Here is a 23,967-nt window from a genome sequence, read left to right on the forward strand (position 1 = left end):
GAAGGGGTGGCTCGATGGATGGGTGAACATCCTCATAGAACAAAGGGGAGGTGGAATAGGATAGGGGGTTCATGGACAGAAAACCAGGAAAGGGGCTAACATTTGAAATGTAAATAATTTTTTAAAATCCAATAAAAAACTAGAAAACAAGAGCAAGATAGAGAGGAGGGGGCAAGCAACCCCTTTTATAATGAGTCACACATACCTGGCTGATGCCAAGCAACTGTTGGGCAGAGCTTAGACAAAATGCTAACAATGTCTTACTAAATGTCATTATAACGTACTGTTTCCTTTATGCCCTTTAAGCATTGGAGAAGTCTTTCCCCATTTTACCACCTCACCTTCAGGCCTGGCAGCCCTCTTCCTTCAACCCCGCCATGTATATACTGATATTTGTTGATGTACACTGGGGTTATTGCTATTTAAGTTGCTAGATTTCTTAGTATTTTTAGAGTTGTAAATATTATTTTCTTGGAGTTTTTCACCTTTTTCATATGTCAATAATCTGGTAAGAATTTTCACGTAGCATGATATAATTTGTAAGTTTAAATCTAAAATGCAAATAACAACATTCCATTTATTTAGATGAACATTTATATACTCTATTTAAACAGATCTTATTCCAAGAAGAAATAAATTTACCTATACAAAGTGTAAGTGTGGCGCTTTGAAATATTTTTTAAAATGAGGTTTGCTGTGTGTGGTGGCTCACACTTGTAAATCTAGCACTACAGAGACTGAGAAAGGGAGGTGCCATGATTTCCAGGACAGTCTAAGTTACATTGTATATAGTAAATTCCAGGACAGGCTGGGCTGTGGTGTGAAACCCTGTGTGGTGGTTTGAATAGGAAGGGCCCTAATAGATTCATGTACTTGAATGCTTGGCACATAGGAAGTGACACCGTTAGGAGGTATGGCCTTGTTGGAGGAAATGTATCACTCTGGGGGCAGGTTTCGAGGTTTCGTTATGTTCAAGTTCTGTCCAGTGTGGCTCACCACCTCCTATTGCTGTTGCCTGAGATTCGAGATAAGAATTTTCAACTTTCTCTAATATCATTCTACCTGCATGCTGCTATGGTTCTCATCTTGATGATAATGGATTAAAGCCCTAAACTGTCATCCAGCCCCAAATAAATATTTTCCTTTATGAAAATAATAATAATAATAAATAATAATAATAATAACAACAACATAACCTAAGATCACCTAGGCCAAAAACAGAGTTCCCTATGCTAATGAGTTACTTAGAAATCCTGAGGACGTAGCCAATAAACTTTCTTCCCCAGACATTCCTCCCTGCAAAAGGTATTTATTCTGGGGTCAGACTCTGAGAAAAGGGTTGTGCACCTGTTTTTCACCATGAACAACCAATAAACTATTTGGAACCACTGACTGTCCATTTCTTCAAGATCTCCCATGGAGAGCCATGGAAAAGGCATTGGACAAAGCCACAGCTTAATTTAAGTCTAGAAGGCCTGTCTATGCTCCCATCCACAACCACCACCAAGCTTGCCTCTGCCAAGCCAAGGACAATCACAGCTAGGACAAACCAGAGCTTCCCTTCCCATTACTTCTACCCTGCACCCAGACTAGCCTCTGTCCCCAACCCTCAGCCCCAGACTGCTTTCTCGGCTCTTCCAAGATGCCCAGAGGTGCCTAGATGTCCGAGAGTCAGAAAACCCACACAGTACTGACCTCATTTGCAAGCCCAGGTACCCCGAAGCAGCTCTGGCTTCCCAACATCCTGCCCAGGTGGCAGCACAGGCATTGTGGGATTACCTCAGATGAACTCCTAGCATTTTGCCTCCCCAAGTGGTCATGTCAAGAGGCAGAGAAGATGTGGACCCACAAAACTCAGGACACATGATGCTGTATGAGAGAACACCTGGCTTAGCTTTATCACTTGGGTCCCTATTACTTTTTACTTCCTGTCTTTCCCTTGCAAGATTAACTTCCTAAGTGAATCAGTTAATCTGATTTATGAAAATTGTTCATCTATTTGTGCATGTGCACTCCATGGTGCATAAGGTGAGGTCAGAGGACAACTTGTTAAACTTAATTTTCTTCCTCCACCATGTGAGTTCCAGAAATAGAACTCAAGTTGTCAGGCATGGCAGCAAGCATCTTCACTCACTGAATCTTCTCTGAGGGCTCTGATTACAGAACAATTAAACTCTCCTTTTTTTTCCTGCTCATTCCTGATACTTTTCTTTCACTATAGTGGTAATGGTATATATATATATATATATATATATATATATATATATATATATATATATATATATATATATCTTTCTACCTTACTTCACTAGCTGAAGCATTGATTCTTATTCATTGGTCATTTCCTCATCATTCAAAAACAACTACAAGTACTGGGACAACTGGATGTTTATCAATAAAGGAATCACATCAGGCTCCTACACCATACTGTATATGTAATTTAATTCAAATTGGAACAATGACCTAGATATATAAGCCACAATCCATGAAAGTCTTGCAGGAAAACATAGGGGCAGTTCTTTCTGTACTTGACTTTGGTGGTGAGATTCTTGGCAGTGGCATGGATACCACATGATCAGAACAGTATTAAATAAGGATAGCGTCATTGAAAACATCAATCTGTGTGCATCCAAGAACATTATCAAGAAAGCAAAGAGGCAATCTATATAAAATATCCATAACAGGTAAATCTATACAGATAGAGAGAAGATTGGTGGTTAGACAAACAAAGGGAGGAAGAATGGAGAGTCACTGCTTGACGGTTACAGTGTGTTTGAAAGAGAATGAAGATAAGATCATGGCATGTCAGATTCTTACCCATAAATTTTTGATTTTGTTATAAGACTAATGAAAATAAAATCCAAAAAAGTCACAGAGTCGATATTATTCAACAATTAGTAAAAGTCATGCCATTCTTTTCAAAATCCCTTTATTTTTTAAATTAACTTGTACATAAATTTAAACTTACTTTTCTGTAAAATTCTCAGTGAGGATAAGTGCACATGTGAATGCAAGGGCCAATAGATGTCAAAAACAGTATCAAGTCATGGATGGAAACTGGAATTTCAGAGCTTGTGAGAGGAGGTGTAAGTGGTGGGAAATGTCCCTTGGTCCTCTACAAGAGTAGCAAGGTTTTCTACTTCTGAGCCCTCTCTCCTGCCCATTATGGCACTCTTGCACAGTGAAATCACTTCTAAATGGTTGTACATAATTGACTAAAAGTTATGGATATCAGCAGCATAAGTGATGCTCTATTCCATCATTAGAAATATCGGGCAAAGGGCACAGATGCATCCAGGCCAGGGAGAGCTGAATGCCGGCATCATAAGATCAGGTGACCAGAAGAAAGTGCCCTCATCTAGAACACGCTATTTGCTCATCCTCAAAGAGCTGCAAGTGTGATGGAAATGCTGACGTGTGAACTCTTCTCACGTAGTATATGTGCCTTTATGGAGAAGAGAACCTGCCACAGAACAGAATGCTGTTGGTTTTGTTGTGCCTGATGAAAAAAAGGAAGGGATGGTCAGCACAGAACCATGAGCCACCAGAGGATAGGGGGACTATATTGACACTGGAGGCTGCTGCAGCAGCTTCTGTGCCTTTCTCATTGACCTCCACTACACTCTTATGAACAAACTTGGACACACACAGGTTTCTCTCTGGAGCCATTGCTGATAAGTCAGCCTTGGTCTCTTCAAAAGCATCCACTATTCCCAAGCGCTGCAGCAGAGATTTCAAGTCATAATCCTCTTCCAGCTTAAATTTTGGAAGGAAAACTTCAACATGAGTATATGACATCGTGTCTGGTTGGGTCCAGGCTGTTAACTTTTCAAAAGTGAGATCTTCTTCTACCTGACAAAGGAGAATTAGAGACTTTCAGATTCACAGTTGAGGTCTTACCCAAAGTAACATGTACGCTCCTACTCACAGTAACCCCTATTGTCATACAAAGGAAATGAGCATTCACATGGACAGCCACATGAGGGCCCAGCTGTCTTATTAGCTCATGTGTTACTTCCTTGATGGGCAGAGATGTCAAGCAGCCAAGGGGAGGAAGACCTGGCCGTCCTCTCATAAATCATTTCTGAGACATCTTTTATCTGACAGGTGTCCATGTCTAGGCAATTATGGTTTAGATTGTATTTGTTTTTTTTTCTTGGACTACATTTAGTTTCAAAGATAATAAATCATTTCTGCTAAAATAAAAATTATTAATCTGAAAAAAATAACTGTTGTTGTGAGCCATACCAAAAGGGAAGTTGATCCAGGGTAGAACTCTATGTGTTTGGAGAGCTGTTGTGGCTGGAATGAGAAATTCTACCCAAAGGCTCATACCACACCCTTGTTTGGAAGCTTGTGTCAACATTTTGGAAGGTAGTGAAAATTTTAGACATGAGGCGGGTCTAGCTGCATGAAGGCCATATTTGCTGGAGGTGTTTCTTGGAAGCTCCTTTTTGATCCTATGTGTCCTTTCTCCTTTCTATGCTTCCTGTTGACTAAAAGATCTGTATTCCCTGCCACATGCAGCTGCTGCCACAATGCCAAACAATGATGCTACCATGTAACTTGAAAAAAAAAACCTCTGAAACACTGAGCCAACATACACCCTTCCTGCCCTGGGTTATTGAAGTCAGGCATCTTGTCAGTGATGAAAAACAAGCTAATACCCTAGAGAAATGATGGCACAGTTATGAAGCTGGATACTGAGAGCCAGGGAGCTTCTCTGCCTACAAAGAGGTTCTTTATATCATGCACAGTCCACTGCCTACTATTCAGAGGATAACTCACACCATGGGCAGTCCCTCAGCAAGGAAGGCCAAGAGGTCTTATAATGACCTGCCTGACTGCTATTCTTCTTCGCTGACTACAAATGCAATATTTTTATCTATTGTATGACCTCAAACATTAAATAAAATACTGACAAAGATCATGACATGAATTAAATGTTTGGAGGGGGCCTATTTTCCAATTGCCAAGTTCAATTATTTGAGTTTCCTTGATTTCACACTATGAGGTAGCAATTGCCCATACTATTTATGGATTTATGTCATATGGTAAGGACAAAAAGTTACAATGGGAATGTTGGACACAGATTTGAGTCCAAAGCCACACATAACTTGAATCTGACTCTGTGAGTACCACCCCCTCAAAAATAAACGATGAAAGTAAAAATCATTGAGTTCTGTTCTGATGACAAAAGACACCAAGGACACTGGATTCTTCTCGAAGACATTTAGAGCGATGAATGCTGTGGACTCTCCTGGCTCACCTTGCTGATGTCCACACTCTCATCAGGTAACAGGACCAAAAAGCACAGCTCATCGCCCTTGTAGGGTATCATCAGCAGTGAAGCCGGCACCTCCTTCACATATTTATAGCAAAAGATGCCCTCCTGATACATCATCTGCACTGGCCTTGTCTCATTCTAAGCAGAAAAATACATGGCATAAAACATATTATTGAGAGATGTCAAGGTTTCCAAATGAGCTGCTATTAACTTCAGGGCCCACAATGAAATTTTCAGCACTCACTATGTAAACAATATTCATGTTTCAGTAAAAGCTTAGACTATGTCTGCCCATCTCTTCCAGATTCCATTAAACATACTGAATGTGAGCAGATATGGTACTGTCTCTGTTAGGGTGTGTCCTATGAGATAAAACACCATGCTAAAAACAACTTGGGCATGAGAGGATTTACCTGATTACTAATCTCAGTCCATGTTCCATTTCTGAGGAAATTCAGAGCCAGAACTCAGGCTGACGACATGAAGGAATGTTACTCACTGGCATGTCCCTCATGGACTACTCTGCCTGCTTTCTTTCATAACTCGGGACCACCTGCCCATTGTTGGCACCACCCACAGTGTGTGGTGCCCTTATCAAACAATCACGAAAATGCCCAACAGATTTGCCTCTAGAATAATCTTATGAAGGCAGCTTCTCAGTTTAGAGTCCTTGTTTCAATTGTGTCAAGTACATACACACACACACACACACACACACACACACACACACACACACACACACCAAGGACAATAATAAAAGCCCAAACCAAAAATTATCATGATATATATAGACATATATAATATAGAAAGATAATGTGTTATCTAGAAAAAGAAACCTAGCATTCACATATTAATATTCTATAACCATAGAGTTGGGTTTAAATGATGCACTAAGGCTCATGTTTTAAAGCCTTTGTTCCACGATAGGCAATACTAAAAGCAGGCCAAACTTTTAGGGTGTCGACTTTAATGGGAGAAAACTAAATATTTTGAAATATTTATGACTCTCTGAAGGACATATTGGCATTCTAGCCCCTTGCTTTTTCTCTCTTCTGCTTCCTGTGTGCTGTGAGATGGAGAAGCCTTCACCATGCATTTCTACAATGGTTTGCTGCACCAGCATAACATGGGTTGATGGGCCCAATGAAACCAGACTGAAACTTCGGGACTCATCAACCAAAATAAGCATTTCTTATTTGAATTCGACAATATCAGAGAGTTTGTTGCACTAAAGGAAATATGGCTAATACTTCAGATTTAGGATTTTCACCATTTAATATGGTCAATATATCTAAAAAACAAGCATAATCAACTATAAATAACAGAAAAAAGTTACCACAAAGTAGACAGGAATATTTTCATAGTGCTGTAAATAGGACTACAGACAGATATGTCCTCTCAGAAAACAATCTGTACAATGTACAATGGAGCAATACATGCTCAAAGGTTTATGATGGGTCACAACCTTCTAACCTATTACAGGGTAAGAAGATCAGGAGCACAGACACTCACAGGCTTAGGATGGAGCTACATCCTGATAGCCCATCAAAGGGAAGGGAGATCCCAAATTAAATTACTACAAGATTGGAGCCATATTCATAGATGTCCATTCATCTTTGTGATGAAGTAACATTCTGATAACCTATCCCAATGCAGAAAATTCTTGCCAACCATTACAAGCCAAGAACCATTAGGATTGAGACTCATGTATCGTTTTGTCTTTAATTCCAGTTGGTTCATTTCCAATAGACTAGGAGTAATTTTTAAATACAAAAGTAGGCCATCTGGGAAGACTTTACTAATATTGATACAATAAACATAAAATTTGCCACAGATTATCAATAATAACTATTAAACTGCCTAATAAAAGAACTTATTCTTTTATGAACTTTTTTACTGTGCTGCTGATAAAAACGATATGGGGAGTTTAACATTTATAATACGCAAAAATGTAATAAATTATACTTTATAGGGATCAGGTGAATCAACCTACAATCTACTTTAATTCAAATTACACTCAATCAGACTGAGACCGTAGTCACTCATTTTCAATATTAGAAAGCTATAATTATTACTTAATAATGTAAACTGACCAATAATTTAAAATGCTTATTTTAATTAAAAAGTACTCTTATATAAATGTTTGTATTTCTATTCTGCCTCTATACATGTTTCATATTACCTTAGCACCTCTGTTTTTTCTTTAAGGAACTTAAAAGGAAACTTGCATTTCTAGACTGAGGTTGCAAGAAAGGGTGTGAGAAAGAATCAGAAGCAGTAAGAATCACCATCCGTGCACAGACTTATGCAGGCAGCAAATACTCCTTATCCTATCATCCCTCTCCAGATTTAACCTTTCAATCGGGAACATAAGTCTCAAATGGTTTTTGTGCTTTCCTGATCTCTTTCTGAGCTGCATGCCAGGCCATCACTCCACACAGGATATGCAATGTCTACCCTGATCCCTGAAAAACACATTCATGATTAAAGTTTCCCATGGAATTTCTTCCTCACACTGGCATGAAGTTCTGGATACTATTCCTTACCTTGTTTATTTTAAATGGCATTTCCCTGGTGGATCCTTCGTCAAACTGGCGACCCCATGTCGCTTTCAAATATAAGGCATTGACGAGAACCAGCCTGGTCTGGAAATCAACTGAGTCATCTGGCAACAACTCTGGAATTTTGCCTTTTGAGAAAGCAGAGATTTCATTTTTTTCATACATATGTGAGGCATAAACTGATAAAAATATATGGGCGGATCCAAACATCATGTGTTCAAATTTGCAAAAATTTAGATAAATATATTAATAAATAAAACACCATGAAACAGCTTTGAATGGAGGTCAGACAGAATGGAGGAACATCACCAACCTGAGGTTGGAAGAAGATTTGTAAGTCTCTCATAGAAAGCAGGTTTGGGAAAAGAAGATGAAGAACAAAAGTGGGAAGAAGTCACTGTTACACCCTGGAGTGGCTACTGTTGGTTGCCATTTTGATCACATTGGGAATCTGCTAGGAGTACTGTTTCTCTGAGGGTCTGTGAAGAATGTTTCTAAAAAGAATAAGTAATAGAGACAAAGTTCCCCAGGGCTGGACAACACATTGTTATTCTGCTAGACACAAAGGTCAGAGAGTGAAACAGCACTGTGCTTGCCCACTTGTCTTCAGTCCTTGCATGTGAGGGCATCTGGTCTATGCAAGCCACCATACTAGACATTTTTAGCTGCCAACTGATTTGACCATCATGAGGATAAAGGCTAGTGGCTCTGCAGAATCCTCAAGGCCTTCCATGCCAGACTGAGACTACTGAGGTCTCCAGCCTCCTAGACTCAACAATTTCCAGATTATCAACTTACTAACACATTAATGTTAAATATACAGTTTCATCTAGCATTCCATGGTCATGCCCACTTTTAACATACCAAAACATGTCAGAGAAACTGAGGTAGAAAGTAGTTTGTAGAGGAGGTATTATTATTTCACACCTTGGAATCCATCCCAAGAAGACATAATAAAGGTCAAGGGACAGAATCCTTTTTTTCTCTATTAAGGGGTATACTTTGACTGATCAAGGTGATGCTTTCTGATTACAATATCAAGAGTGTACAAGAGGTAAAACTCTAGTGAGAATTGGGCAAATAATTGAGGACTCTAAGGAACGATTTTCCTTCCATACTCTCTGTCTTTTAGAAGAATGTACCTAGTGACTTGGAGGCATTTGAATGGTTCAAATATCAGACAATGATCTCAATGATTGATAAGACCAATGCTGGAACCCTGTCATATCTGACATTAAAACATGTAAGCTTCAACCCCAAATGGGAGCTTTTTCAGGTTAATGGAACTAAGCAGTCCTGGCAGAGTATTGGTAATGGAAATCAAGTCTAGGTTCATCATATGTAAGGAATGGAATAAATGCAGGAACCATGGAAGCAGAAACAGGATTTCTCTTCAGAGGTATAGGTGGTCAGAGCTGAGACAACACAAGCTCTAGGAAGAAGCAGACACCAGGGAGGTTTAGAGGAAGGTCTATCCATGAATCTTCATCTCAGAGATGGTGGAATCACATGACCTGGGATCACTGCAGATAACCCAGGTCTTCTAATGTAAACTGTTAGACCAGAAATCAGGCTCATGAGTTCTCATCACATTTGCATCAGCCCCACTGTCCTAGGGAAATATGCAAACAACTCTTTATTTAAAATCTAGGTGTCTCAGTAGAGCCTCCATGAATTCACGGAGCTCTACGTTATACCAGGTGTCTAGGTGGTCTGAATGACGTTGACTCTGAAATGACTGAGAGATTTGTCTCTGGCGAGGAGAAGGAAAATTAAGAGAAAGGGTAGAGGAGGAAGAAGAGAGAGGGTCAGATGGAAAGCACAAGAATATGAAATGTGGAATAACTTGGAATTCTGACCTTCAGTCTGTTTGGAGACCCACGTGTTTATGTGTTTCCTTGACTCCTCTGCAGCTTCGGCAAAGGAGAGCTGCTCCATCTCTGAATTATAGAATCGAAGACAGGACTCCTTAAAGGTCTGTGGAGAGAAAATATTTGGGAAGGTGACATTAAAGTATAATATTTAAGCAAACTTCCTAACCTTCTGTAAACTATGGTTTTAAGAAAAATAAAATGAGTGTAGATAGCACCTTAAACAGCAAAAATCTTCATGTACTAGGCCTTTGCAATGGGAAATAACCATTCATGGATAAATAAAAATTACTCAAATTATGAATAATAAACTATAACTAATAAATATGAATATAAATGATAAATAATAAATAAAAATTATTCAAATATGAAATAGTTCAAGGTATTATGATAGAATTGTGATTTTGGGGGTGGGGAGATTATTTAAGTAAGTCCCACAATGTAGTCTAGGCTGTGCAAGAACTTGTAACTCGCCTATCGCAGCCTTCTGAGTACAGGTATTATAGATGTGCACCCTCACACCAAGTAGAATTTGAAGTGTAGTTTTATCCTATTCTCTAGGTCTTTCTTTCATGATATATAACAACAAATTTGAATTCAATTGCTATCATTCCCCAATAAAACTTACAGGCAGGACTTCACAAGTTTTGTCTACAAAGATCCCGTTTGCCATTCTCAGGGAGAAGTATCTCTCTGACTTGTTCAACTTCTTGAAAAGCAACTGGAAGCCCCGATGGATGTCTCCCTTTTTGCTCAAATGAGATGCCTGGGAAGGGAAAGATGAAACCTGACCTCAATGAAGAAACATTTCGATGAAGAAGGAATTCTGATGTAAAGGTATGGCTCAAGAGGATCATGGGATCTGATACATAGTCTCCCTAAACAAACCCCCAAAAAGAGGTATGCAAGAACATGTACACACACACAAACACACACACACACACACACACACACACACACACACACTCACACACAAGCTCTGTGTAAGTGGTTATGAGTGAACCTAACCCTAGAAAGACCGTGAGGACTAATGATGAATACCTCTATTTGTCTTCATGTCCTCATGGACTGCCTTCAGAAATGATGAGAATGAGCACTTACACATAAAAGGATCTTCATGAGAAAGAAAGTCCTGGCAAGCCAGAGAGCAACAGTGATGACTTCCCACTGTGCAGCTGCATGCTGAAGGTTTTTCCTCAGGCAAATGGCTCCTGCCTGTCCTTGGAACCCTCTGAGGTGAGGAACTCTTTCCTCATCCCCTAGAATGCTCAGGATGCTGGTTAAAAGTCATCAGCCTGTCGAGACCCCAAAAGTACAACAATGCCAAGCAACCAGAGCTTTAAGGGACTAAGCCACTACCTAAAGACTATACATGGACTGACCCTGGACTCTGACCCCATAGGTAGCAATGAATATCCTAGTAAGAGCACCAGTGGAAGGGGAAGCCCTGGGTCCTGCTAAGACTGAACCCCCAGTGAACTAGTCTATGGGGGGAGGGCGGCAATGGGGGGAGGGTTGGGAGGGGAACACCCATAAGGAAGGGGAGGGGGGAGGGGGATGTTTGCCCGGAAACCGGGAAAGGGAATAACATTCGAAATGTATATAAGAAATACTCAAGTTAATAAAAAAAAAAAAAGTCATCAGCCTGATGCCCAGTCAGCATGTGGACTAGCTACACATTTACCCACGTGGCTGATGCAAGCAAGGTTGAACAAATAGAGAGCAAGAATTCTCCTTCCTCGCCATTGAATGATTACCAGATCTGTTGCTCTAAAAATAAGCTAGATCTCTGCCAACTCTCCTTCAAAGATTTTCAACACCTTTTTTCTTCTTACCTTACAGTATTTGGGATGAAACCTAAGCTGTGACCCTAACAACATCCTTCCTCCCCCTTAAAAAATTTTTTAATTTGAAAGTACTTTTCCCAGACTAGACTTGGATGTGGGGTCCTCCTATCTCAGTCTCCTTAGTAGCTGTAGTTAAAGGCCTGTGCCATCAGGTATCGTTGTGCGTAGTTTTAAGGACCATGCTTACTTCCGCTAGGCTTTGACGCTAACAGTTGCTCTCCTACAGTTGCTCTCCTACAGTGCTCCCAGCCGCCATGCCTAGGTAACGTGTTCCCGAGATCCTGGCTATGGTCCACGAGGAGCTGCTGCCATGCCAGCTGCTGTTTTCCTGAGACCAACCACTCCTCTGGCTGCCTTTGCTAATTGGCTGGGCAACCTACCCCCCTGAGAAGGCCTGGAGCTACTGCTTGTAGTCCACTGACCCCCACCCCCACCACCTTAGTTGAAACCGTCCTGAAGCAGTGGCTGTGCACTCTCTCTTGCCCATCTGAGTCATCACTGATGGAAAACACCAGACAATCTTACTATTTAAAATCACCTAGATGACACAATGGCTGGGTACAGAATGCATTGTCCTAAGCCCATCAGGTATCCTGTGTTGGAATGCTTCTGGTTGGGGATCCCACCACCACCATGAGGTGTAACAACCTCTGCCCAACCCCACCCCCACCCCTGCCTCCAGCCTACCTGGTATCTGGCTCCTCAGTTCCTCTGCCTGGCCAAAAATACCCTACTCTTGTGTCCTACTCTTCCTTCTGGGGCCCAGAAATCCTACCTCTATTTCTTCATTCAGTTTTTGGCTTTTTCTGTCTTTATTTAGCCAATATAACAATTAGGGAACCTCACCTACATCTTACCTTTTCTGTCCAATAAATACACACACACACACACACACACAGATATATATATATATATATATATATATATATATATATATATATATATATATCAACATTCTTCTCCAAGATATAAATTGAATAAAATCATGACAAGTTAATTACACGGTATGAGGTACAAATGATACCTAGTCTATCAATTTGTCAATTTAGATAAAGTACTCTACCATCTATCCTAAGTTGAAAGGCTTACTATCCTACACCTGAGTTATGTCCTGGTTATCTGAAAGCCATCCTCTCAAATCTATATCATCTTTCTCAATGCTAAACAGCCTGAGTTGCTATGAGACTACCACCCTTCAGCCCTGCTCTCAGATGAGAGCCACTTAAATATTACCTGAAAAATATAGGAAGCACTAACATAGCTTCCAAAGCTAAAACAAATTGTTGAGACAGCTGTCTAACCAACAGTCCTCTATTGCTCAAAACACTGGAACAATTACTGGCACAGAACCTCTGACAGACCTTACGTGTAACAGGAATTATGAAGAATAGCTTGGCAGAACTATGCTGTCAACTATCCTGTGCCTTATGTCCTTTCATAAGTAGTATTTTTTTCCTGTGGATGAATTAGGGCAACTCTTGCCCAGTGGCTCCTTCCCAGGAAAACAACTTCTTGAAGCTCATGATGTTCAACATCCTCTCTGAAACGTTCAGGTGGTACTATCAAGAGCAGACATTTTGCTAGACAAATGGTTTTTAATAATGAAATGGTCATAAATGTCGTATTCTGTGGACTTCTGGTGCTTTTAAACACTATCTAGGTAAAGTATATCCGAACTGTTACACTTTAACTACTCTTGCTCTTTCTAATTGGAATATCTCAAAAACACCCCTTTATATTTAACTCAGAACCATGAGTTTGCTACCTGGCCCTTAATTCGTATTCTTGAAAGAATTGCATAGCATAACCTATAGCAAGAATTTATTTATGTCCCACTGGTAAGTGAATTCTAGGCAAAGTATTGAGAGTTCCCCCAAGTTATTACCCAGAAAATTTCATTGCCCTTAAACGAGTCTTCCTGGAGGAGACCATGTCCTTCCTCTTTAGCCCTTGACCAATGAAACAGTGTATACATATTCCCATTGTCCCTTCTCAGCAGTTCTTATGTATGTGACATGGCTGTGCTTATGACAAAGGACTTACCTGAGATATCTGGACTTGGGTCTGTCCCTTTGCCCCCAAGAGGACCATAGCTAGAGTAGCGGAGATGCTCACAGGAGAGTAACATACATTTTCTGAAGGGTTGCTTTGACATAGCATCTTCAAAAGATGGATGGCAAAGGTGCCATTTGCTTCAGACAGAGTATTCATGATGCAGAGTCTGGAGGGAAAGGAGATATGGAACGCAACACAGAGCTGAAGGTTCCTTGTTCTGAGGCAGGGTAATCTGGGACGCTACTTCTGGTTGTTATTTCAAAGATCATAAGTATTTTAAATCGAATTCAAAAATTCATTCTAGGTCATGGTCTTTACAATTTTAAAGTTATCAGCCAAGGAAAGAGCTAGAAGGAAAGGGTATCAGGAACACAAAACAGAACACAGTAGATAGAGGCTGACTCTAGTCTCCTTCCATACAGACACATACATATCTTCTGAAGAATGTTGAGGTTTCGATAAAGAGAAAAAGGAAGAGAAGAGGAAGCAAGGAAGAAAACAACCAGGAGTATCTATGGCCTTTAGCCTGGCTTCATCAACTCTGCATTCTGGACTCAGCCTGTGAAGAATCCTCCTGATATACCCAGGTGTGAATTAGACAGTGCCCTCCCCATTTGCAGTTTGATACGTAAGACACTGAAATGCTGAAAGAGACCTAAAGACAGGCTGGTGTTCTCTACTCTGTTGTGTAGCAGGGAGCATTCCCCTGCAGTGGCAACTCAGGGAAGCTTGTACCTTCTGCAACCACACAAGCTGATTTTCTCTTGAGCATCCTTCCCCTCCCACAAGAATGGAGAGCTGGGCCTAGACCAACTGACTGCTCATGACACCTTCAGCCAATTCTGAGACCCTGTGCATCCCAAGGCTGTGTTCTCATTGTCGTGTGACCTTTGGACACTGGAAGTGTGTTTCAGAGTGCTTTCCAAAGTGGAAAATGCAGATCAAAAGCCTAAGGAGCCTTAGAACATCCCATCCCATGTTTCTTGCCACTCTTCAGACAGGGACACAGCATTCTAAGGGTGGACATAGATCCTCTGGCTGTTCCCCTTAAGTCTTCCAGGACTCTGGAGGAAAGGTGGGGTTGCTTTAGTTCAATGACTTACTTTCTGTTTGGTTCTCTCATCTGATCCAGCTGGCCCATCCCCTGCATTACTGCCCATCCTTATGTCACTTTAAAGTTGCTTCTGTGTCATTGAAGTGCTGTCTATTCCACCTAAAAGACCATCTACCACATCCCTTTCACTGAGTTCAGACTACTCCTCCTTTCCAACTTCATTGGGACAGAACAGCCTCAGGGCCTCTGCTGTCCAATCCTAGGACAGCTGTCCCACTCCAGGTCTGCTTACCACTCTTAAGTGTAATCTTTCTCTGATTGCTGTCTACCGTCGTCGATACTCTGGAGCTCTGTGAAGGTAAGGAGATGGCTGCCACCCTAATAGTAAGCACCTGGAAACATACTCAGATAAAGGGGTTACTTGATTTCTCGGATAAATAGAAGACATAATTACTGTCAAAATGGAGTGAATTCTTTTATAAATGGGAATGAGTAGTGCTCAAATTTAGACTAGAACTCCCAGATATTTAAATGACTCAGAAGTAAGATAGAGATTACTTTTGTAAAATATGGAGGAGAAGGCTAAAGCAGTCAACTTATCTGTCAATTTTAAGTACTGAGAGGAAGCATGAACAGAGGCCTGTAGAAAGTTTACCAACCCCTTGCAACCCCTAGGCCTGACTTAAGGAGGAGCCAACACTGCCTAGATCCCAAACCCCAGGATCAGCCTTGCTTCCATTGACCAGCAGGGATTCTTAAAGGAGGCTCCTTTTTTAAATGCCTATCATACACCACCTCCCAGTTGTCTCTGTCCCTAATTCTTCAGTCCTGTTTAACTCCTGAATTCCCACCTGGATTCAGCCTGTGCCTTGTAAAACTGACCTCATCAGTCCCACAGCCACAGCCTGAGTCAGGCTACAAACCTACCAGAGTAACTGCTGTTCAATGTAGCTTTTGCAGCCTGGATACTGCCTGTAGCTTAACAGAGCAGCCTTCCAGATTCAGCTGACCCTTTTATTCTCATTCATTTCAGGGTGGGGTCTTCCTGTTCAGTGCCTCTGGTCATCTACAGTTAGACAGGCCTCTAGCTCTCACCTCTTCAAGAAGAGGACTGGTAGGGATTGGGGAGAAAGGTAGGCCCTAGGGAAAGGGGAAAAGGCAGGAGTTTTTGCTGTGTGACAAGGGAGAATGTTTACTGGATTATAATAGTACTCTGGGGTTGGGGTGGGGTTTGGAGTGAGGGGATGTGGAAGTTCCCAGTATCAAAGCCCATTTCTTTACACCTACCTTGCTCTCCTCAACACTAATCCATTTTATGCTTTTCCTCCCAGTCATGAGAATTTCTTGTGAACAAAATACGTGGTTTTGTGTGTGTGTGTGTGTGTGTGTGTGTGTGTGTGTGTGTGTGTGTGTGCGGTCTTCTATTACTAACCTGATGTTTCAGAGACTCACTCTTAAGTGTTCAAGGTAGCAGTGACTGGGGCACAGGCAACAGACTTGCCACACAATTCTATCTGCAGGGGTTGGATTGTTTTGAGAATTCTCAACTCAAGTGAAACCACCAATCTTGACTGCCACAGAAAGGAATGAGACAGTATGGAATGGAGTGGAATTTATTGAGAAGCAAACACAAATATGTTGAAAGATAGTAATGTATCAAGGGAAGAAAAGGAGAAAAAGACCTATGCATGCAGGGCTCCACAGGAGAGCTTGGCTTTAGTGTCTCAGCAGTAGCTACATGTGTGGCTTTGGTGGCTCTCCAAAATTACATCTTACAAAGATGCCGAAAAATCCTCGTTCTTCTTTATAGTTAACAGAAACGCAGTATTCATTTGATTTGTTACTTAAGGACAAGCTTCTAAAACGACAAAGAATGAAACTAAATGAAGACAAGACACATAATCAGAACTTCCCATACAAGGAAGCCTTGCTGGGGAACAGGAACATTAGGAAGACTTCTCAGACACAGGAAAGGCTGACTCGGTCTACAGTGTCATTCATCTAGTTCTGCTGGAGAGTATCAATGTTTGGCTTCGCCGAGCCTGAGTACTCACTCAACTTCAGACTGTCTGTGCTGCACTCAGTCTAGATAAAGCTTTCCACCCCAGTGCTCTCCTGTGGCTTATGAATGGGCAGCTTTTCCCAATCTCCAGGGTGCTTATCATCTGCTGCCCAGCTCTGTGTTTCCCGAAGAGGCTGCTCACACCCCTTGTCCTCTAACCCCTGACACAGCAGGAAGTGAGTACAGCTGCAGGACTGTTAGCCTGTGGCTTTCTTGCTCATCTTGCCTGAGGAAAGGTTTGACTTCCTTTACCTGAAGCATCTGCTTCCTCTGTTCCCATCTGTCCTCCACCAGCAAGAGGGGATTTCAACCTCCTTTCCCTTTAGGTTCCTCTTATTCCCTCTGCTTTGACCAATAGCCAGTCAGACCATCTCCTGCCTTAACTCATATACTTGGTGCCACTGCTCCCTTGGGTCCCACATCACTGAAGAAGCTGCCCATTGTTATCTTCCCTTTGTCCTTGTATCTTCTCACACACTGTCTCTCCTTTCTGTGCTGCTTCTCCTCCCCACCCCTGCTCCCTCCAGAGACCTCCCTGCCATCTTCCTCTTCATTTTCCAAAATCAGGCCATGTTATTTTCTCTTCTTGTCTGGGAAGCTCTGTCCTTTATTCCACCGCCTGCCCCCCGATTCTATTTTCTCTATGTAGTCTGTTACAACATGGGCCTGTCCTTTAGAGCAGTGCTTACTCTACAGGGCACAGCTCCCTCTGCCATATTCCTCTCCATGGGCTTCATCTCCCTTAAGGAAGTTATCATCATATTCAGTGTTCTTCCTGCTTGGTGCCATGTGCCTCACTGCTCTCACACCTAAAGAATTTTTTGGAGTCAAAATTGTCTATGTTTTTGCTGCTTTGGGCTTCTATCCTAGAGGACTACAACAGCTGCCCCCTATGCCAAAGCTCTCTTCCTTGTTATCTAAAGTAAATGTGACTTCAGTGGTACCTCGCATAGATATTATAATCAGTCATAATAAAGCATGGGTTAGAAGGCTGCTAAGTCATCTCTTTGACTATAAATAGGTTTTGTTGTAAGATTCCTAGGGATTTGCATGTTTCCATATGGAAAAGGAGAATGACCCTTCATGCTTGGGCTGTAAGCATGATGGCTGTTTTACTGTTCTATGGGAAATATCCTTACATTGAATGATTACTGTATGAATGTCAGCTACCTTCACAGTAATTGGCATGGCAGGAGTCTCCATCAGACCCAGGGTTGAAGGGCTTCATTCTTTTCCCAAATTTCATTAACATCCTTGGTCTTCTTTGTCTGAGTAAGAATATCAATAATAATACTATCTAAAATATGTTTTTGTTCAATTGGTCAGCATTATACTTTCTATCTTTTGTCTAGTATTAATTTTACGATGAACATTTATATATAAATTTGTGTATAGACATATGCTCTCTTAGAGTTACCTAGGGTATAGCCCAAGGTATTTCTGGGTCATATGACAACTCTACATTTAATAGTTTGAAGAAGTTCCCAATGAGTTTGAAGGCTTCTATGCACTTATGTGTATGCATGAGCAAGTGCATACACAGTCTCTCTCTGTACATGGTTTCTCTTTTCTTATTTTAGACAATCAGTGTGATGTCATTACTCATTATGGTTTTGAGTTTTCCCTGATGAGTAGTGATGTCAGTCATAAGCTCATGAGTTCACTGGTTCTTTAAAAATCTTCCTATAAGACCCTCGTTGAAGGAATCAGAGAAAGAACTGGAAGAGCTTGAAGGGGCTCGAGACCCCATATGTACAACAATGCCAAGCAACCAGAGCTTCCAGGGACTAAGCCACTACCTAAAGACTATACATGGACTGACCCTGGACTCTGACCTCATAGGTAGCAATGAATATCCTAGTAAAAGCACCAGTGGAAGGGGAAGCCCTGGGTCCTGCTAAGACTGAACCCCCAGTGAACTAGATTGTTGGGGGGAGGGCGGCAATGGGAGAGGATGGAGAGGGGAACACCCATAAGGAAGGGGAGGGGGGAGGGGGATGTTTGCCCGGAAACCGGGAAAGGGAAAACACTTGAAATGTATATAAGAAATACTCAAGTTAATAAAAAAAAAATCTTCCTATAAGATTGCCTGCTCAAACTCCTGCCTATTTTTATTTGAGGGGTCATCATCTTGATCATTGTTATTGTCATCAGCATCATTGCTGTCATCCTCTTCCTCATTCTCCTCTTCCTCCTCCTCCTCCTCCTCATCATCATCATCATCATCATATTTCCAATGAATCTCTTGACACAGAATTCTTCACTGTGCTCCTTAGTTACCGTTCCATCTCTATGGTAAATTTAAGTCGTCCCAACACTGAAGACCCTTACATCCTATGCATAAAACAGCTGACTCTGCTATCTCTGTGAGACATGAATCACAAAGACCATAGTCACAGCCCTGGTCTGCCTCTTCCTAGAACTTGTTTGTCCTCTGTTAAGAAAACTTCTTTTCATGCCTTCATAGCTCTCACTTAAGACCCTCTATTCAGACTTAATTATCTGAGAGTTGATTGGTGGATTCTTTCTTGGGGTTGACTGGGTCCAAAGACTAAAGATGCTCTTACTTTAGAGATAAAATTTTTAGAATTCTGTTCAGAAAATGGCATGTCCTAACCTAGTTTTCTTTTTATTCTTGTATGTGGGTGGCTGGAACCTGAGTCTGCATTCCCCTGCCTTTCTGTAGGTCTCTATCTGTACCATACTGTTTTGTGGTAAATATTAAAAATAGCCAGACCCTTTTATCCTGTGCTAGTGCCGGCACTGTTGGGCCACATGGCATCTGTGGGGTACCTTTATATCAGTGGCGGCCAGTTCCAGTGTGGCACCATGCTACATTACCTCTAAGCCCAGTCTTTTGGCTCTTATTGCTAGCTGCCCTCGCCTTGGCTGTCTCTCTGCCAGCCGGGAGCTCTCCGGTCCCAACTACCCAGTGTAATCAAGACTCAATAGGTCCAGCAGAGGCTGGCCTATAGTGGCTCCCTGCCGCAGACTCTGCCCACATTCACAGGAACCACCCTCTGGCAGCTAAAGTATAAACTCCCAACTATCTGGTAAAATCAAGACTCAATAAGCTGTAATTTAGCAATCAGATTTATATGTTAAATTCTCAATCTACAATACATCCACACAATAAACTCACAACCAATTGATAAAAATATAAACTACCCACCTAGATAAGATAAACTGACCTATAGAAATCCATTCTTTAAGAAAATTTCATAACTGCCTAGGGCCATTTAAGACCACCCAGATCGGGGTTGTCCTTCTCTGTCTCTATCGTGACTCCTCTTCTTTCCCCTTCTCTCTCACCTAACAAAAGCTTTGTCCCTGCCTTACTTTTTACTGTCCAATCAGGGGCCTTGACCTAATTTGTGCCAGCCCCCATCTGCATATAGACATCAACCTACACTACTGTGGCTTGTATACTCCATCATCTAGGCCGGTGCTTTCATGTGTTCTGTGTGTGTCAGTGTGTGTCTGGGTGCCTTCTGGAGGCCACCAGCCTGGCGTTCTTCACACACAGTGAATAACTATGTCCCATTTGTCCATGGGTCCTCGCAGTTTTCAACTCCTCTGACCCCCTCCTTTCCTAGAATCAGAAGGTGAATCACGCAGTGGCAGGAAGGCAGCCCGGGATGTAAAGTGCTCCTACTTTGGTGGCTAGAAAAAAAAAGCCTGAAAGAAATGTTATGTGAGAAACAATTCAGGAGAATTTAATAAACTTCAAGTGGGGGTTGAGCTGTGAAGACTTCGTTCAACGGTCTACGAACTATGGATCCCCAACAGGAGTCATTATCACAGACTTTCAGTATGGTGAACAAAAAAGATCAGTCACAGCTGGATATGGTGGTACACATTTGCAATGCTTGAATCAATAGACAAAGCCAAGCATATTATGGGGCAGTGGACCATGCCACCAGACAGAAAACTTGGTAAGGTTCAGCAGATTCAGAAACCCTCGTAATTCTCCTGAGAATGATAGACATTTAAATCTACTTACTTCTGACCAGGTTCTGACCAGTCTTCATAGAGAAGACTGTATAAATTAGTCATGTAGGAGCAATAGTTGAAGCTCCTCCACATGTAGATGAGGCATCCCTAACATTTCAGAGCAATCCAATAGAAAGCATCTGCCTTTATAGCCCAACACACCCCAAATGTATATAAGACCCTATCCGCAAGGAATAACGTGCAAGAGTTATTTCACCAACGACTGTTTGAGAGTGTCTTCCTTATAGAGCGTTCTCTCCAGAAGCTTTCATCAAAGTCACTTCCTGCATGGGGTCCCTGACATTGGCTCCTAGATGCCCACTGCAGTGTCCTTGGAAGAGGCCTGACAGCCTGACTTGCTCTGGCTCCCCCTCCCTCCTGAAGAGTTGCAATTCTTTGGCCCCTCTGGCCAGGCCAGAGCCCAGATGATCCCCTTGGATAGGACCTTGTACACAACCCAGGCAGCCTATGTTTGTGATTTTCAAAACCAGTCTAGTCTATATATCAAATACCAGAGACAGCCTGGACTACAAAGGGAGACTCTATCACAAACACACAAAAGAGCAACAACAGTCATATCAATCAACTGAGAAGGTCAGGGTCTTTGTGCTCTGGCAGCCCTAACAAGCCTGGCTTGAGCAGCTGTCCTTTTAAAAGCAAATTTCAAGAGGCAAATTGTGGATTGCTGTCTATATGCAGGTGAGGGTAGGCACGATATAAGGCAAGGCCTGTGACTGGGAAGTAAAAAAGAAAGGTGGGGGCAGAGTTTTTATAAGGCCAGAGGATGAGAAGGTGGAGAAGAACCAAGATTACGGCAGAGAAGGATGACCCAGATCTGTGTGGCTTTAAGTGGTGACAGGTAACTATTAATATTTCATAAAGGATGGATTTTTATGAGGCAATTTGCCTTATCTAGGTAGGCAGTTTATATCAATATCATTTGGTTGTGAGTTTATTGTGTGGACCTTTTGTGGAGTGAGAATTTACAGATATAAATCCGATTGATAAATTGCAAGCTTATTGAGTTTTAATTTTAATGGGTTACTAGGAGTTGTGACTATAACTACAGGGGCTGGATGGCTGAATGCGGCTGGCATTGTGGCTATCCTTGCCATGGGAACTAGAAGGGTGATTGTGTCTGGGTCTAGCCATGGTTTCAAGATTGCTTCAGGGCCCAGAGAGTAGCCAGCAGCAGCATGGAATAGAAACTGGGAACTTAGCAAGTCCAGTAGAGACCTTTGGGAAACTCCTGGACTGGAGAGTCTGACGAGTCGGGCTGACTGAGATGAAAATACCCCACACATGCCATATGGCCCTATAGTGCCTGTGATAGTATGGGCTGGTGTCTCATTTTATTTATATTATTTACTACAACAGCAAGTTCATAGTGAAACAAGACAAAGGAGATTTAATACGTATGGCCACATAGGAGAGAGGTACTAAGTTATCTAGTGGGCTCGCAAGTCTGTCAGTGGGATTCCTGACATGAGATTACAGAAAGCAAATGATTTGAATTGATAGAGCTATACAGCCATGATGAGGTCCTGCCTATCATTGTCCCATTGCTGACTGACTCTATTCTGTCCCGCAAGGTGGTCAGAGAAATCAGAAATCTCTCTATGGAAGATAATTTTCCTTGGGAAGACTCTGGGATTTTGTATCCATCAGCATGGTGCTCCTAGGTAAATGGAAATTCTCTGCAGGACACTGTTGAAGTAGTTTTTAGCCAACTGAAGAACAAATGTCCCTTTAGAGTATCCTTGTTTTTTGTCAGGCAAGGCGGAAACAGTCTCCACTTGGTTCCAACACCCTAGCCTCAGGGTGTAATAAGCCTTTGTCTGAACAAATTCCATAAAAGGAATACAAGTGGAGACCAAGATTAGAACACATCCAGTTACGGTCAGAAAACTGGGAGTTAGAAACATTTGCTTGGCTTTGGTCACTTGGATGAGAGCTTTTCTGAGCAACACTTTCTTGGTTAAAGACAGGTGTCACCTTGAAGCCTAAGTAGCTTTAAAGATGTGCTCCTATTTCAGCTCCTTATATTTCTACCATGGTCAGAGATCAAAGTTTCTCAGCTATCTCACTGTGCCCTTACATTCAGGATTTTACCTGTAAGTATTTTAAAACACAGAGGAGGATCATTATCATAACTGCTACTGAAATCTGAATCATATACACATGATGGTGAGAAAATAAGTCATAGACCATGTAACAGGGTGAAATACTAACATATCATCGAGTCTTAGGGAAGAATGCCCATAATGGAGAGTATGGAGCACAGAGAAAGCCTTGTAAAATTGAGTCTATAGAAAGCATTTGCCTTTCTTTTTCTAAGACATGATACCCTGAGCTGCTCTAACAGACAGTACATCCCATTTCTAGTTATTAAAAAACCTTTCCCTAAATGGACTTGGGAGAAAGTAAATCTGACAGCCATTTCTATGTCTTCAAACTGTCTGATTTTTCAAAAGAACCAGGACACTGCAAATTATTGATTTAAAATTATTAATGAAACTAAACACTATGGTGAAATTTTTAATTTGAAATTTATTAATGATTTTCAAAGCTTCTGAACCTTCCCAAAGGAAGGTATATAACTTCAGAAAAAGCAGCTACTCAGCAAGTCAGGAGGCCTTGCCAGACCACTAAAGTTGTGACTCTGATCACCTTGAGAGAGGAATCCAAAGATATTTTTTTGCATATAGCGGCATACGGAGCAGCAGTCAAGGATGCTCTGTAGGATGCACAGAAGTTGGCTCACAGTCAGGGTGTACAGACAAGAGAAGAGTCCTTTAAGGGTGCTGTAAATGTTCTTAGTCTCAAACTTCTGCCATTTTATCCTTCATTATGACCCAAGTTTTTAATGCCTGGTATAGCTACTTAAAATGACCATAGTAGTTCTGCATCCCCACCCTCTTAGCCCACATGCAGTTGCAGTTTGATTCCTCCCCAACCCCCAGGATCTGACACACCAGGATCACAGGTGAGACTCTCAAACCCTGCTCCAATACCTGGTATAACCAGGACCCAGGTACTGAGGGACGCAGGTACCCTGCCCAGCCAGAGTCACACACTCCTTCTAGTTTGCAACTGTGCCCTGAGCAGAGCCTGTGGTCTGCATCCCTATCCACTCAGCACACATGGAGATATAGCTTGACCCCAGGGGTTCAGACACATCCCAGATCTCAGGCTCACAGGATCACAGGCTCATAGGTTCACAGGAGGGTTGGGCTC

General features: G+C 41.8%; 1 protein-coding gene across 3 annotated transcripts; it reads right to left on the reverse strand.

Moving 5' to 3' along the window:
- Positions 1-2,912: 2,912 nt before the first annotated feature.
- Serpinb9b (serine (or cysteine) peptidase inhibitor, clade B, member 9b) lies at positions 2,913-13,782 on the reverse strand. Of its 3 annotated transcripts, none has more exons than XM_087590608.1 (6): positions 13,610-13,782; positions 10,348-10,485; positions 9,708-9,825; positions 7,834-7,976; positions 5,270-5,425; positions 2,913-3,852 (listed from the first exon to the last, which is right to left on the reverse strand). In XM_087590608.1, exons 1-6 carry the CDS (start codon positions 13,775-13,777, stop codon positions 3,448-3,450), a joined length of 1,128 nt encoding a protein of 375 aa, XP_087446734.1. In that variant the 5' UTR covers positions 13,778-13,782; the 3' UTR covers positions 2,913-3,447.
- Between the last annotated feature and the right edge of the window lie 10,185 nt (positions 13,783-23,967).

This window comes from Rattus norvegicus, chromosome 17 (genome assembly GCF_021556685.1).
Source record: "Rattus norvegicus strain SHRSP/BbbUtx chromosome 17, alternate assembly SHRSP_T2T, whole genome shotgun sequence".
In the NCBI taxonomy this organism is placed as follows: Eukaryota; Metazoa; Chordata; class Mammalia; order Rodentia; family Muridae; genus Rattus; species Rattus norvegicus.

Coding starts and splice junctions, on each gene's coding strand:
- Serpinb9b (XM_087590608.1), bottom strand. CDS start 13,777: ATGAATACTCTGTCTGAAGCAAATGGCACCTTTGCCATCCATCTTTTG. Junction 7,977..9,707: donor GGTCTCCAAACAGACTGAAG/GTCAGAATTCCA, acceptor CTTTCTCAAAAG/GCAAAATTCCAGAGTTGTTG. Junction 3,853..5,269: donor AGAGTGTGGACATCAGCAAG/GTGAGCCAGGAG, acceptor CTCCTTTGTCAG/GTAGAAGAAGATCTCACTTT.